The 14,030-nt window shown below is 39.4% G+C and overlaps 1 protein-coding gene across 1 annotated transcript in view; it reads right to left on the bottom strand.

Annotated features, from left to right (window-relative positions):
- Positions 1-14,030, bottom strand: part of MYO10 (myosin X) — a 267,365-nt gene that overhangs the window by 43,111 nt on the left and 210,224 nt on the right. Inside the window, exons 20-21 of the mRNA XM_084618423.1 lie at positions 3,706-3,830; positions 3,406-3,520 (exon numbers count right to left, since the gene is read on the bottom strand). Coding sequence (XP_084474549.1) covers positions 3,406-3,520; positions 3,706-3,830 — 240 coding nt within the window. The remainder of the gene's footprint in view (positions 1-3,405; positions 3,521-3,705; positions 3,831-14,030) is intronic.

Genomic DNA, 14,030 nt, shown 5'->3' with positions numbered 1-14,030 from the left:
GGTGCCACTAGTACTCCTTTTCTTTTTGCGAATATAGACTAACACGGCTGGTACTCTGAAACTTTGCATCTGAAGCACAGAGCCACGCTCGGGGGCAGCTGTTTATAGGAGCCTGGAGTTAGGGATTGTGGAGGTGAAGTGAGCGTGTGGCCAGTGTGGACATACAGGCACACACTAGATTCACTGAGCCAAAACTCTGTGTGATACGGGAGGGCAAGAGTGTGTCAGAAGGGGCAAAGAGGGCAGCAGCTGCTACTTCCGTCCACAGGCTGTAGTGGTGGCTGTGCAGCTGCTTTGCACCTTGCCTTCACATTCCTCCCCTCCCCTGTAGTTCTCAAGGGATGAGACTCTACTGGTTGGGTTTTGCTATGAGATGAGGGAGGAGTAAAATCTTGTGTGGAGTTCAAGTGAAAAAGGATGTAATTCTCCTGGCTTTTTGGAGCCCAAATCCTCACCACTGTTCCAATTTCAGTGGGCACCGAGGAAATGTGTTGTGAGGAAAGAGCAAGCTGCTTACTTAGCAGGAGAGCTCTGTTGGATTATGGCCCCTTGTTTTTGAAGCAGGATTTGTTAACTTGGCAGAAATAACCATTAAAAAAGGTGACGGTCAGATATGACTAAAATTTATTATTCTGCACTGATGCATTTTTCAATAGGAAAGAAAGCATTTCCCTAGGAATAAGGGCTTTTTCTGGAATTCTTTTACTTCTGTACAACAACAACAACAAAACACCAAACCAACTTCTCACCAATGAACACGGGGGACTCCCCATATGGAAGACTATGATCCAGGCCTGAGTGGAGCCTCAAAGGGGCTGGATTATACAACAGTTACCCAACGTTGGTGAGCACTCACTTGCATGAGAAGTCCCATTGCCTAAGTGCTCACCAGTGTAAAGGTGCACCATCTAGATTTTTACAGAGAGTCTTTACTTACACATATGAAACAGCCTCTGCTTCAGTGGGTCTGCTGTCCTTTCCTATTCAATTTTGCTCTAGTACTCTCTAGATCACTGTGGTCCTGATTCAGGACAGCACTAAATTGCTTTCCCGAAAGGGGATGGATTTAAGCACGTATTAAGCATGGGCTTGTGTGTTTTCCCGAATAGGAGTGCTTTCGTGAATCTGGGCATGTAAGAACAAGAAGTATCTCAACAGCTGCCCTAATCCCGATGATCTTATCATCACTCCTTTTACATCAAAATGGAAGGGATAATATCATTAAATACCACAAACAGTAACTTTTTTTCTATTTGTTAAAACTGTTTTATTCCTCTTTTTGTATACTGTAATTTTAAAAAATGGATACAAAGCTATCCTTTTCCTCTTTACTGTAGTACAGATGAGCTGTATTGTCCTTTCCTCAGTAATGTGAAGGGTAGTTACAGATAAAGTTAAAACAACATTTAGGCTCTGATTTAGATCCAAAAATCAAGACAACTGGCTGCAACTTTGCCCTTGGCTTGCTACCTGTACTGATTTTTGCAGGTGATGCAGGTGATCTTGTGCCTATGCAAGATGTACAGTTTGAATTTAATGTCCTCTTGCCCTCCTCAGAAATAAGCTCCTTACTGACTTGCTTCACTCGTACATTTACCAACCCCCTTAGGTGATTCTTAGGTGATTCTTGCACATCGCTGGGAAAGTTGTAAAACCAGCTCTGACAGCTGCAAAGGTTCTACTGTATATGGAACTTTCAGAGCAGTGTGGAGTCTCTCTTATATATTTCCCTATATTTTGAAGCAATGCCCATGGTTTAATCAACATGACTACACATGAATGGGTGTAATACGGTTAACACACTGCATGCCTCTGAAAGAACATGCAGTGTGAAGCAAAACCTAGTTATGGCTTTGAATCTATAGCATTATTTGTAAACAGTGGTCTACAAGAAGGTGGGACAAATGTCAGTGTAAATCAAAAAGAAAAGGAGTACTTGTGGCACCTTAGAGACTTTAGTCTAAAGTCTCTAAGGTGCCACAAGTACTCCTTTTCTTTTTGAGAATACAGACTAACACGGCTGTTACTCTGAAACCAGTGTAAATCAAAGTGATCTATAAGTCTTTAGGTCACAATATAATGGGAGACAGTTTCAATTCTATCTATGTTATCTTAATGGGCTCTTTTGGATTTACTAACATGCTGCTTTTTTGTTGAGATTTCACCTTGTAAGAACACAACACACAGGAACCATGTGGTACTTCCATTCACTTCTTTTCAAGCCCTTTAGATGTGTTATGGAATGGATGGAACTGTTAAATGTAAATGCTACTATAGAAAGTCTCACTGAAATCAATGGGATTTTACAAGGTATCTTTGCCATGGATTCCTTATGATAAAAACACATCAAGAATAATAACAAAGCTCTTTACAAATACTTATACTGGACAATTGACAGTTCAGCCAGCTTTACTTCTGGGTCTGTTATCCCCTTATTGCCCATACATAAGGCCCAGTAGCATCAGTGGGAGTTACACCGAGGGACATAGCAGTAACAGATGAGAGGCCTGCAGGACCATCTTGACCAATTCGGAATTGATCTTTACAGTATATTCCCTAGTACTTTGCCCAGTATACTTTTAACTGTTTCTTAGACTCCCATAAAATGGAATATCTATGTGTGCAATACTATTAAATGATTTGAGGAGGCTAGGGGCATACATTCACAGGAAGGATGGAATCTCTGCAAAGGCCTGTTGTTTGAGATCAAGCTTTTTTCTCTGTGTTGTAGCCAAACAAAAAAAAGTGTGGGTTTGGTTGCTCATGAACTAAAATACGTTTCAAAAAAAAATTTTTTTTTAGTTATTTGGCATGAAGAAGATGCAGAAGTGAGAGTTAACTGCCTGATAACATGCATGTCCAGTTTCAGCACAGTGTAACCCACAGAAATCCATTTCTGCCACCCTTAAAAACACTGGGTGAAATCCTGGTCCCACTGGCTTCAATGGGGTCAGGATTTCACTCACTAAGAACCACCATATTCTGCGCAAGCAGTGTCATAGGAATGAATGGGTCTTCTCGCAAAGCAAGGTACTGCTCCATGTGAGTAAGGGTGTTAGAATCTAACATTTTAGGCCCTGATCCTACAAACACTTATGCACCCGAGAAGCTTTACTCACGTTGAGTAGTGCCATTGGACTCACATGGTCTACTTGTATGAGTAAAGCTACTTGCATGCCTAAGTGTTTGCAGAGTCTTAAACTAAGTTCTCCAGAGCAAGGGCTAGCTCTTACTATGTGTTTGTACAGCACCCACCACAATGGGGCCAACTCAGCTCTACCCCAATACAAACAGTAAGTTAAACCACAGCTGTGCAGTTGGGAGCTGCCTAAATACTGTCCTTAGACTCATATTAGCAACAGCCATGGAATGAAAGAGGACAACCATCTAATAAGATTATGTTACCTTATTTTTTCCAAGCTGCCATTCGGTGCTAGTACCATCATACAGATGAAGGAGGACGGCACACTTCCCTTTTAAATCTTCAGGCACAGTTAAGTTTCTCATTAGGACTTTATACCTGGTTCCCACCACAAAAAAAATTTTTTTTTAAATTACTTATCTCTTCATTTGACAATAGAGTTACCCCTTCTCCCCCGCCCCCATCCATTTCATAAGGTTTCTTCTAATCCTCTGAGTTAAGAGCATGAGCTCAATATCCAGGATTTATGTTTGTTTCATACAATTGTCCCACTGCATGTTTACCTTTTATAAAAATCTTGAAATTGCCTTCTCACTGGAAAGCCAGCCCGTCGTATCCTCACTGTCTCCAGCATCCCAGAATAATGTAGCTGGTTAAGCACCACTGTCTGGTCGAACTGGTCTGGCATCTAAAACAAATGGATTTTTAAAATTAAAATAACTTAACAATAACGGATATTAACATGGTCTCTATCAAATTTGTAATGTGAGATCTTGGGAAAATAAATGAAAAGCTATACATACAAATCAGAGAAGCATGGAGCCAAGTCAGAGCTTCCTACACCCAAAATACCTTTCACTGGCTGTACAGTTTCTAAACACATGAACATTTCAGGAAATATGAAGCATCTCTTCAGGATAAAACAAACTAAAAGGGTAATTACACAATGTAATCTCCATATCTGCAGCACTGCAACCCCTGTTTAACCCAATCAGCCATCTCTTTTTATTTCACTTGTATTTAGTAACTAGACATTGCTCTCAATAATGAAACAGTGGAAAGCACCAAGGGATTGCTAAATTAATAGCTACAAAATTATAGCTTCAAAAAAATAAACCCCCTTAATCTGCATTCCCTGGAGATAAACACAGGGGTTGAGACTAATTAGAATAGCTAAGGAATAGGTTTGTGTGTGTGTTGTGTTTTTATTTTTGTAACAACGATAGACATTTCATTTCCTATTTAAAGTTGATGATGAAAACTTTGTCAGTTTCTTCCCTCTTCTGATTAGTCATATATTTCATTACTATTATTTCATACTAGTCATGTTTTGGCTACCAATGCAAAGCAGCAGACAGGTCATTTTATTGTGTGTACGTAGTAGAAAGCATTTATTTACCTAGCATATTCAGCCACATCATTCTGTTTCTTTAGCTTTGTGTTTAGCTATTTTAGCATCCTTTTTTATTTAGAAAAGAGATGCACCAAATAAGTTATAAACCTGATCATTCGCATATTAAAGCCTAAACATTACCATCAGTGGTGTTTCTTATTTAGCATCCACGGCTACTTTTTTGCCATATCTTGCTTCTCGACCAGATGCTGCAGTGGAAGAATCAAATTCTTCTTTAAATTACAACCATAAAAAAGCGACTAAAGTCCGTGTAAGGTGGCAATCCTGCAAGGCACTGAGCACTCTATCCCTAACCCTGAAAAGTCCATACATATGTGCTTAACTACATAAGGTGAGTAATTCCATTGAGTTCAGTGGGGCTACTCACTTGCTTACGGTAAACCACTTGTTTTGCTGATACAGGCCATCTACCTGAGTAAGACTTGCGTGCACAGTATGGCACATATGACTAATTGGCTATATAGGGCCTGATCCAACTCCTACTGCAGTCAATGGACATCAGTGGGAGCTGCGTCAAATGCTAAGTGACACTGGTTCAAAATGCTTTTTCCATTACTTGTGAAACGGTGAACTTTAATGGTGCATTATTTATCACAAGTAATCCTAAGAAAACACAACTTCACAATAATTATTTTAGAACTGCACAACTTCATTCAGTTATATATCTCCTGTTGCTGCCAGTCACAATTAAACTAATGTATTAGTTTTATGTTCTATTTATTAGACGTTTAAAACAAAGCAAAATATGTACAGAAGGGAACTTCAGAAATATTAGTGTATTAATTTCAACCTCTCCTCCCCCCCCACAAAAAGCAATCAACATTTAAAACAAAGATGTTAATATCACAACAATCTTCCTTTCATTCATTTCTCCCTCATAGCAATATTTTATCGTGCTTAGCTCCGTGGGCAGTAAAAATTTTCGGAACCAAACTGCTTAGTCCAAATAGCTCTATAAAGTTCAGTAACATTCACCATTTTACAGACATCGCAAGTACATTTCAGCCTCCTCTTTGGCACAGAGGCCAAAATTTATATAGAAAACAACTGCCACACTGACCTTTTCCCCACAGCTAAAGACACTGAACAATAATGAACACCATTCCTGTGCTTTAAAAAGTGCTCGGCCACCATGGCAACCCCTCCCATTCTCAGGATAATTAGTGTGGTGTGGCTACAGGATTTGATAAAGGGTTAAAGGGAGAACGGTGGGCCAGTAAGAAATTCAGCCACTAAAATTTACTTCTCTCACCGCACTGAGATTGGATGTCTGAATCCTAGATGCTGATTTACTTAAGGGGAAGGGTGAAGAATCTATAAAAATTGCTTGTCACACCTGGCATTACTTTAATAATTTATTCCTCTTACTAGTAATATGGTTGTTTCACTGTCTTACCTCCCCTCACCCCCATGAAATGCAATGCTCTTGAAAGTTAAGGCTATATCTGGAATGGTGAAAACAGACTTTTGAAAGTGTCTTGTCACATTTGTAACTGCACCTCAATCTTGATTTTCAACTTCCCTCTTAACCTATACAGTATATTTGTATCTTATTCTAGGGCACTATGTAAATGATAACAATAGCAGTAACATTTTCTGAAAAAAGAACAGGAGTACTTGTGGCACTTTAGAGACTAACAAATTTATTTGAGCATCAGCTTTCGTGAGCTACAGCTTATGCTCAAATAAATTTGTACTCCTTTTCTTTTTGCGAATACAGACTAACACGGCTGTTACTCTGAAACCCCTAACATTTTCTGAGATTGCCAAGCATGCTTTCCAGAAGCGCCCAACATGTAGTGGTTTGGTGATGTGGACTCTTGCTTTGTGTGGTTGTGACCCAGCATCAGTTCTGGACTAGCCTAGAAAAATTGTCATTAAAATGTACCAGTCCAAACACAAAAGATGCTTGCCCTCCCTCTACCATGATGACTGATCATGAAAACAAACAAGTAGGATATTTTATTAATCCGTCAAAATAATGCCTTACTGTGGATATGAAGAGTTTTGCAAAACTGATTTACACCATGGGTTACAGTAAGCAGTACTACCAAACCCAAGTATTTAAAACTCATGAGATCAGGCCATGAGATTAGTTTGAGAATCATGAAATTTGCGTTTTTTTAATTTGCCTTCTGGGTTTCAAGCCTTTAGGGAGGAGGTCACATTTTCAAGCTTTTTTCCGCCCTGCCCCCCGAAGCCATGATGGCTAGAAACTTGTATTTTTTTAAATGAAAGCTGAGATTTTCAAGTAATCAGCTGACTCCAGCAGCAGGGGCTGTTAAGAAAAACAGCAAATGTCACTAGAGCTGGCAACACCCCTCAGCTATCACATAACAATCCTCCTTCAATTGATGCTACTTACTCATTTTTTTAAGAAAAAAGAAAAGGAGGACTTGTGGCACCTTAGAGACTAACCAATTTATTTGAGCATAAGCTTAGCTGTAGCTCACGAAAGCTTATGCTCAAATAAATTGGTTAGTCTCTAAGGTGCCACAAGTCCTCCTTTTCTTTTTGCAAATACAGACTAACACGGCTGCTACTCTGAAACCTGTCATTTTTTTAAGAGGTTACTAATAAACACTGGGGCTAAATTCATCCCTGGAGTAACTCCCCTGACATTAATGGAGTTAAAGCAGTGACTAAACCTTTGAAAAGTATAGTTATTGTTTCAAGGAATTCCACTATTATGTAAGGCTAGTTTCATCAATACATTTTAAATAGCCATTGCCTGCTGTGTTACATGTGTCTGCCCCATGGCAGCAGATACAGATTTCACACTACCTGGACCTGAACTGTGTTGTCCTGAGGGAGAGCTGCTGGCTATTCTGCTCTTAGGAACATAAGCAGCAATATTGGCTTTGACAACACAAGAAGCTGTCTGGGGAGCTCTCAGACTGCAGGCACCACGGGGGAGAGATTGCAGAGAGCCAGGAGATAAGACATTTAAGCATATCCACCGTTTTACACTTCGAAGTAAAACAACTAAAAGAAACATTAATTCAGTCCTAAGCACAATACCATAACATGCAGCATATACACAGAAAAGTATCATTTTAGGAGTCCTAATCTAAACTATCCAGCAGACTCATTCAAAGCTTATTTAAAGAAAGAAAGCACAGAAACCTTATGATGTAATAATAAATATATCTTACACTTACTATTAATTATTAGCGCTTAGGAGCCCTCGTCATGGACCACGACTCCCGTGGTAGGCACTGTACACAGACCAGTAACAGATCGTAGGTAATTCATTTCCTTCTTTATCTAACCGAACTTTACAAACTATAGTCCCAAACCTGCAAACACTTATGCCTCAAATCAATGGGACTACTCATATCCTTGAAGTTAAATTGTGTGTGTTTGCAGAACTGGAGGCTAAATAGTGCATATACACTCCTGTTAAAATGCAGCCACTTCTGAGACTGAAAACGGCAGCCAACCATATCAGAACTACAGAAGTACTCTCTCTCTGTGCCAGAGTGAACATGTCTATTTCATGCACCGTGCTAGATACACAGACTGAAGAAGTCTATTCTGATTTCGCCTACACTAGTCTAAGTCTGAAGTAACACCAGTAGAGTACTTCCAGATTTAAATCAGTAATGTGAGGGCAGATTTGGCCCTGGAATCCAGTAGACGAGGGAGAGAGAGAAACTTCTTTCAAAGCAGTTTACTTTATAAACACATATGTAAAGAGTGGATTTTGAGAAGTATTTTAAAGTGAGCAGAACCACAACTTATCTCTTCTAGAACACTGTATTGAACATACACTGTATCCTCGGATGTAAAAATTAATAACATACTAAAAATAAAACTGTCCTAAAATAACGTTAACGTTCTAGCAAACTCAGAAAAGCAAGAGATTCAACTGAAGGCTCTCAAAGCCCCTTACTGTGATATGATCAACATAAAATCTAGTCAGTTTCCAAAATGAGTTAAATTGTTTCAGGTTCTGTATCAGCTTTGAATACCTGTGCATTTTCCTTCCTTCCTTTTTAATAATCACGTTTCCCCCTTCCCCATGGACAAACGAAAGAGGGAAATGACTAACTATCCAGAAGAAACTGAAAATTACTTGACAAAAAGCACTGACAAGTGCACAACAAACTGAAGCAATGGTTTTCTCTCTCTCATCTTTTTCATTTACAGGAATTTTAAATATTATATTTGTAACAAGCGTATATTAAAAGTTTCCAAAGGAGGGCAATTTTTATTTTTAAACTGAGTATGCCTTTAACTTGACTTATTGGCACCTATTCAATGCTGCACACAAGGTCCTCTATCAAATATTTGCTCCATCAGCATGCAGTCCGTGTTGGAAAAATAAATAACTCATCAGTGATCAGAATAAGCAGTGCTGTGGGCTACTCTGACAGAGGATCACATGAAACTGCACTAACAGGCCATAATGTTTTAATGGAAATACTCCATATTTACACTGATGTAACTGTAATAGAATCTCACCTAAGCCACGTTTGGGCAGTGAGGTAACCTTAACTTGGAATTTCCCTGGTTTTAATGGCTGCAAGTAAGAACCATTCTGCTTGATGCTGTGTTTTTGTTGTTGTTCTTCTCCTTCTCCTCTTTGGAAGTGCAACTTGCAATTTATCAGTTTGTGATGTCCACAGATCTCCAATAAATTTGTGCCAGAAGGCATTAAAGTCAGGGCTTTAATATGATCTGAAATCCATGCAGACAAGACTCTGGCTCCTTAAAATGCTAAATGCCTACTCTGATCTGTCCTGAGCCTCCTAACAGTGAAAAGCTTGTGCCTGAGATTATCATCAGGAAAAGCCCTTAGGGCAGACATTAACACCTTCATGCTTTTTTCATATGAGTTAGTTCCTTAGTTTGTAAATTGGCTGGGCTGGGGGGGGGGGGGGGAGGCGCTAGAGTTTAGAGAACCCCAGATGAAGCCTCAAAAAAACAAAACAAAAAACAAAACAAAAACCACCACCACAAACACATAAAAAGATGCAATTTTCTTACAGTGCCAATCATTGGTTAAACCTCACCTAAAATAGTAGTAGTGGTAGTCTGGGTTTAGTCTCCATTTCAAAAGATAATTTCAACTGCCCTGGAAAACATGCCTTGTAAGTATAAGGTAGTCATGGCCCTGCCAAGCTAAACAGTCAAACTGATTTTGGCTAGGTAGAAAGAACTTCACAGCACAGAAACATTATAAAAAATAAATAGTTCCTCATTTCTAGATTGCCTAAGAGAATTCAGACAGAACTATCTCAGGCAAAGAAGAAACACATGGAATAGCTTGACAAGAAAGTCCACTGAAACAAATAGTATAAATGAGTTTAAGAAACAGCCAGATATATACAGAGAGAGAGATCAAAGGATTTCACTGAAGAGACATGGCAAGATACATTTAAAAATGAGAAGTCCTTCCCTGTTTGTAAACACTTTAAATCCAAAGCAAGGAAATCTTGGCAATATTGTATCTTGAGAGAGATACACTTGATTAAAAGAGCTCATTTGTACTAATGCATAAGTCTAAAGCTTATTGATTTCTATTCAAAGACAAATTAATTCTGCTCCCTGGAGGGATTTATTACACCAGGTCTTTGCAGATGGGTCCCTGTGCTCTTCCAAAATGCATGCATGTTGTTCGGGCTGTCAAGAAATTTAAAAAATTAATCACGATTAATCGCACTGTTAAACAATAGAATACCATTTATTTAAATATTTTTGGATATTTTCTACATTTTCAAATCTATTGATTTCAATTACAGCAAAGAATACAAAGTTTACAGTGCTCGCTTTATTTTTATTACAAATATTTGCATTGTAAAAAACCAAAAGACAGTATTTTTCAGTTCACCTAATACAAGCACTGTAGTGCAGTCTCTTTATCATGAAGGTTGAATTTATAAATGTAGAATTATGTACAACAAATAACTGCATTCAAAAATAAAACAATGTAAAACTTTAGAGCCTACAACTCCATTCAGTCCTACTTGTTCAGCCAATCACTAAGAGAAACAAGTTTGTTTACATTTATGGGAGATAATGCTACTGGTTTCTTATTTACAATGTCATCTGAAAATGAGAACAGGCATTTACATGGCACTTTTGTAGCCAACGTTGCAAGGTGCCAGATATACTAAACTTTCGTATGCCCCTTCATGCTTCAGCCACCATTCCAGAGGACATGCTTCCATGCTGATGACACTCGTTAAAAAAATAATAATGTGTTACTGTAAATTTTGACTGACCTTCTTGGGGGTAGAATTTTATGTCTCCTGCTCTATTTTACCAACATTCTGCCATTTATTTCATGTTATAGCAGTCTCAGATGATGACCCAGCACATGTTGTTCATTTTAAGAACACTCTCTACAGATCTGACAAAATGCAAAGAAGGTACCAATGTGAGGTTTCTTAAGATAGCTACAGCACTCAACCCAAGGTTTAAGAATCTGAAGTGCCTTCCAAAATCTGAGGGCATGGAACATGCTTTCAGAAGTCTTAAAAGAACAACACTCCGATGCGGAAACTACAGAACCTGAACCACCAAAAAAGAAAATCAACTTTCTGCTTGTGGAATCTGACTCAGATGATGAAAGTGAACATGCGTCAGTCTGCACTGCTTTGGATCGTTATCGAGCAGAACCCATCATCAGCATGGACGCATGTCCTCTGAAATGGTAGTTGAAGCTTGAAAGGACATATGAATCTTTAGCGCATGTGGCATGTAAATATCTTGCAACGCCAGCTACAACAGTGCCATGTGGATGTCTGTTCTCACTTTCAGTTGACATTGTAAACAAGAAGCAGGCAGCATTATCTCCTGCAAATTGTAACCAAACTTGTTTCTCTTAGCAATCAGCTGAACAGGAAGTAGGACTGAGTGGACTTGTAGGCACTAAAGTTTTATATTGTTTTGTTTTTGAGTGCGGTTATGTAACAAAAAAAAAATCTACATTTGTAAATGGCACTTTCACGATAAAGAGATTGCATTATGGTACTTGTATGAGGTGAACTGAAAAATACTATTTCTTTTGTTTATCATTTTTACAGTGCAAATATCTGTAATAAAAATAATATAAAGTGAATACTGTACACTTTGTAGTTTGTGCTGTAATTGAAATCAACATATTTGAAAATGTAGAAAAACACCCAAAAATATTTAAACATTTCAATTGGTATTCTATTGTTTAACAGTGTGATTAAAACTGCAATTAATCGTGATTAATTTTTAAAATTACAATTCATTTTTTTGAATTAATTGCGTGAGTTAATTGTGATTAATGAACAGCCCTACTTGTTTTTCTATATGAATTTGATGAGTAGGAGCAAATTCAATTCCACATATGTAATTCAGCCAGGGTGACATTTTTCTTATTAACACATCTCTGTCAACATTTAAAAAAAAAAAAGATACAAATCGTTGCATATTGTGATATGAAGTGATCTTTATCTTTATGACAACAAGGAGTACGGTGGCACCTTAAAGACTAACAGATATATTTGAGCATAAGCTTTCGTGGGTAAAAACCTCACTTCTTCAGATACATGGAGTGAAAGTTACAGATGTAGACATAAATATACTGACACATGAAGAGAAAGGAGTTACCTCACAAGTGGAGAACCAGTGCTGACAGGGCCAATTCGATCAGGGTGGATGTAGTCCACTCCCCACAACAGATGAGGAGGTGTCAATTCCAGGAGAGGCAAAGCGGCTTCGTAATGAGCCAGCCACTCCCAGTCCCTACTCAAGCCCAAATTAATGGTGTTAAATTTGCAAATGAATTTTAGTTCTGCTGTTTCTCTTTGAAGTCTGTTTCTGAAGTTTTTTTGTTCAAGTATAGCTACTTTCAAATCTGTTATAGAATGTCCAGGAAGATTGAAGTGTTCTCCCACTGGCTTTTGTGTGTTACCATTCCTGATGTCCGATTTGTGTCCATTTATTCTTTTACGTAGGGACTGTCCGGTTTGGCCAATGTACATGGCAGAGGGGTATTGCTGGCACATGATGGCATATATAACAATAGTAGACATTCAGGTGAATGAGCCTCTGATGGTGTGGCTGATGTGGTTGGGTCCTCTGATGGTGTCACTAGAGTAGATATGGGGACAGAGTAGGCAACGATGTTTGCTACAGGGATTGGTTCCTGGGTTAGTGTTTCTGTGGTGTGTAGTTGCTGGTGAGTATTTGCTTCAAGTTGGGGGGCTGTCTGTAAGCGAGAACTGGCCTGTCTCCCAAGGTCTGTGAGAGTGAGGGATCGTTTTCCAGGATAGGTTGTAGATCGTTGATAATGTGCTGGAGAGGTTTTACCTGGGGGCTGTATGTGATGACCAGTGGTGTTTTGTTATTTTCCTTGTGGGGCCTGACCTGTCCTAGGTGATTTCTGAGTACTCCTCTCGCTCTGTCAGTCTGTTTCCTCACTTCCCCAGGTGCGTATTGTAGTTTTAAGAATGCTTGATAAAGATCTTGTCGGTGTTTGTGTCTGTCTGAGGGATTGGAGCAAATTCGGTTGTATCTTAGGGCTTAGCTGTAGACAATGGATCGTGTGATGTGTCCTGGATGGAAGCTGGAGGCATGTAGGTAAGTATAGTGGTCAGTAGGTTTCTGGTTAAATTTGCAAATTTAACACCATTAATTTGGGCTTGAGTAGGGACTGGGAGTGGCTGGCTCATTACAGAAGCCGCTTTGCCTCTCCTGGAATTGACAACTCCTCATCTATTGTTGGGAGTGGACTACATCCACCCTGATCGAATTAGCCTTGTCAATACTGGTTCTCCACTTGTGAGGTAACTCCTTTCTCTTCATGTGTCAGTATATTTATGTCTGCATCTGTAACTTTCACTGCATGCATCTGAAGAAGTGAGGTTTTTACCCACGAAAGCTTATGCTCAAATACATCTGTTAGTCTTTAAGGTGCCACCGGACTCCTTGTTGTTTTTGTGGATACAGACTAACACAGCTACCCCCTGATACTTTATCTTTATGCTACTCTATAATCCTCTACCCCCTCATGTCCAGTATCCAATCCAAATAGTAGACTGGGTAGTGGGCAAATGCACAGCCAGCTACATTGTAAAGCCAGTGTGGTCCAGTGGATAGCAATCAGGAGAGCTAGGTTATGTTCCCCACTGAGATGATGTGTGACCTTGGGCAAGACACTTCCTCACTTCCTCCTGCCCATTTTCCCCAGCCTACATTAGTCTTGTCTATTTAAACTGTAATCTCTTTGGAGGCAGGAACTGTCTTTGTGTGTATGCACAGTGGGGCTCCAATCTCAGTCAGGGCCTAGAATGCCAGGCAGATAAATCCTTCTTCCAGGCTGCAGAGATACTCTGGGGAAGTTATTCCAGCCCCATGTGGCCCCTGAAAAGACTGGAAGGCCAAACGCCTTCCTCTCCCCCAGACCACCTGTGTTCCTTTAGAAAGCTGCCCTGACCCACCCCATCCTTCCGTACAGTAGAACCACATTGTTTTAAAGTTTTTGCCCCCATA

Source organism: Lepidochelys olivacea, assembly GCF_965140295.1.
Source record: "Lepidochelys olivacea isolate rLepOli2 genome assembly, chromosome: 2".
In the NCBI taxonomy this organism is placed as follows: domain Eukaryota; kingdom Metazoa; phylum Chordata; order Testudines; family Cheloniidae; genus Lepidochelys; species Lepidochelys olivacea.
This window is presented reverse-complemented; position numbering and strand designations above follow the sequence as displayed.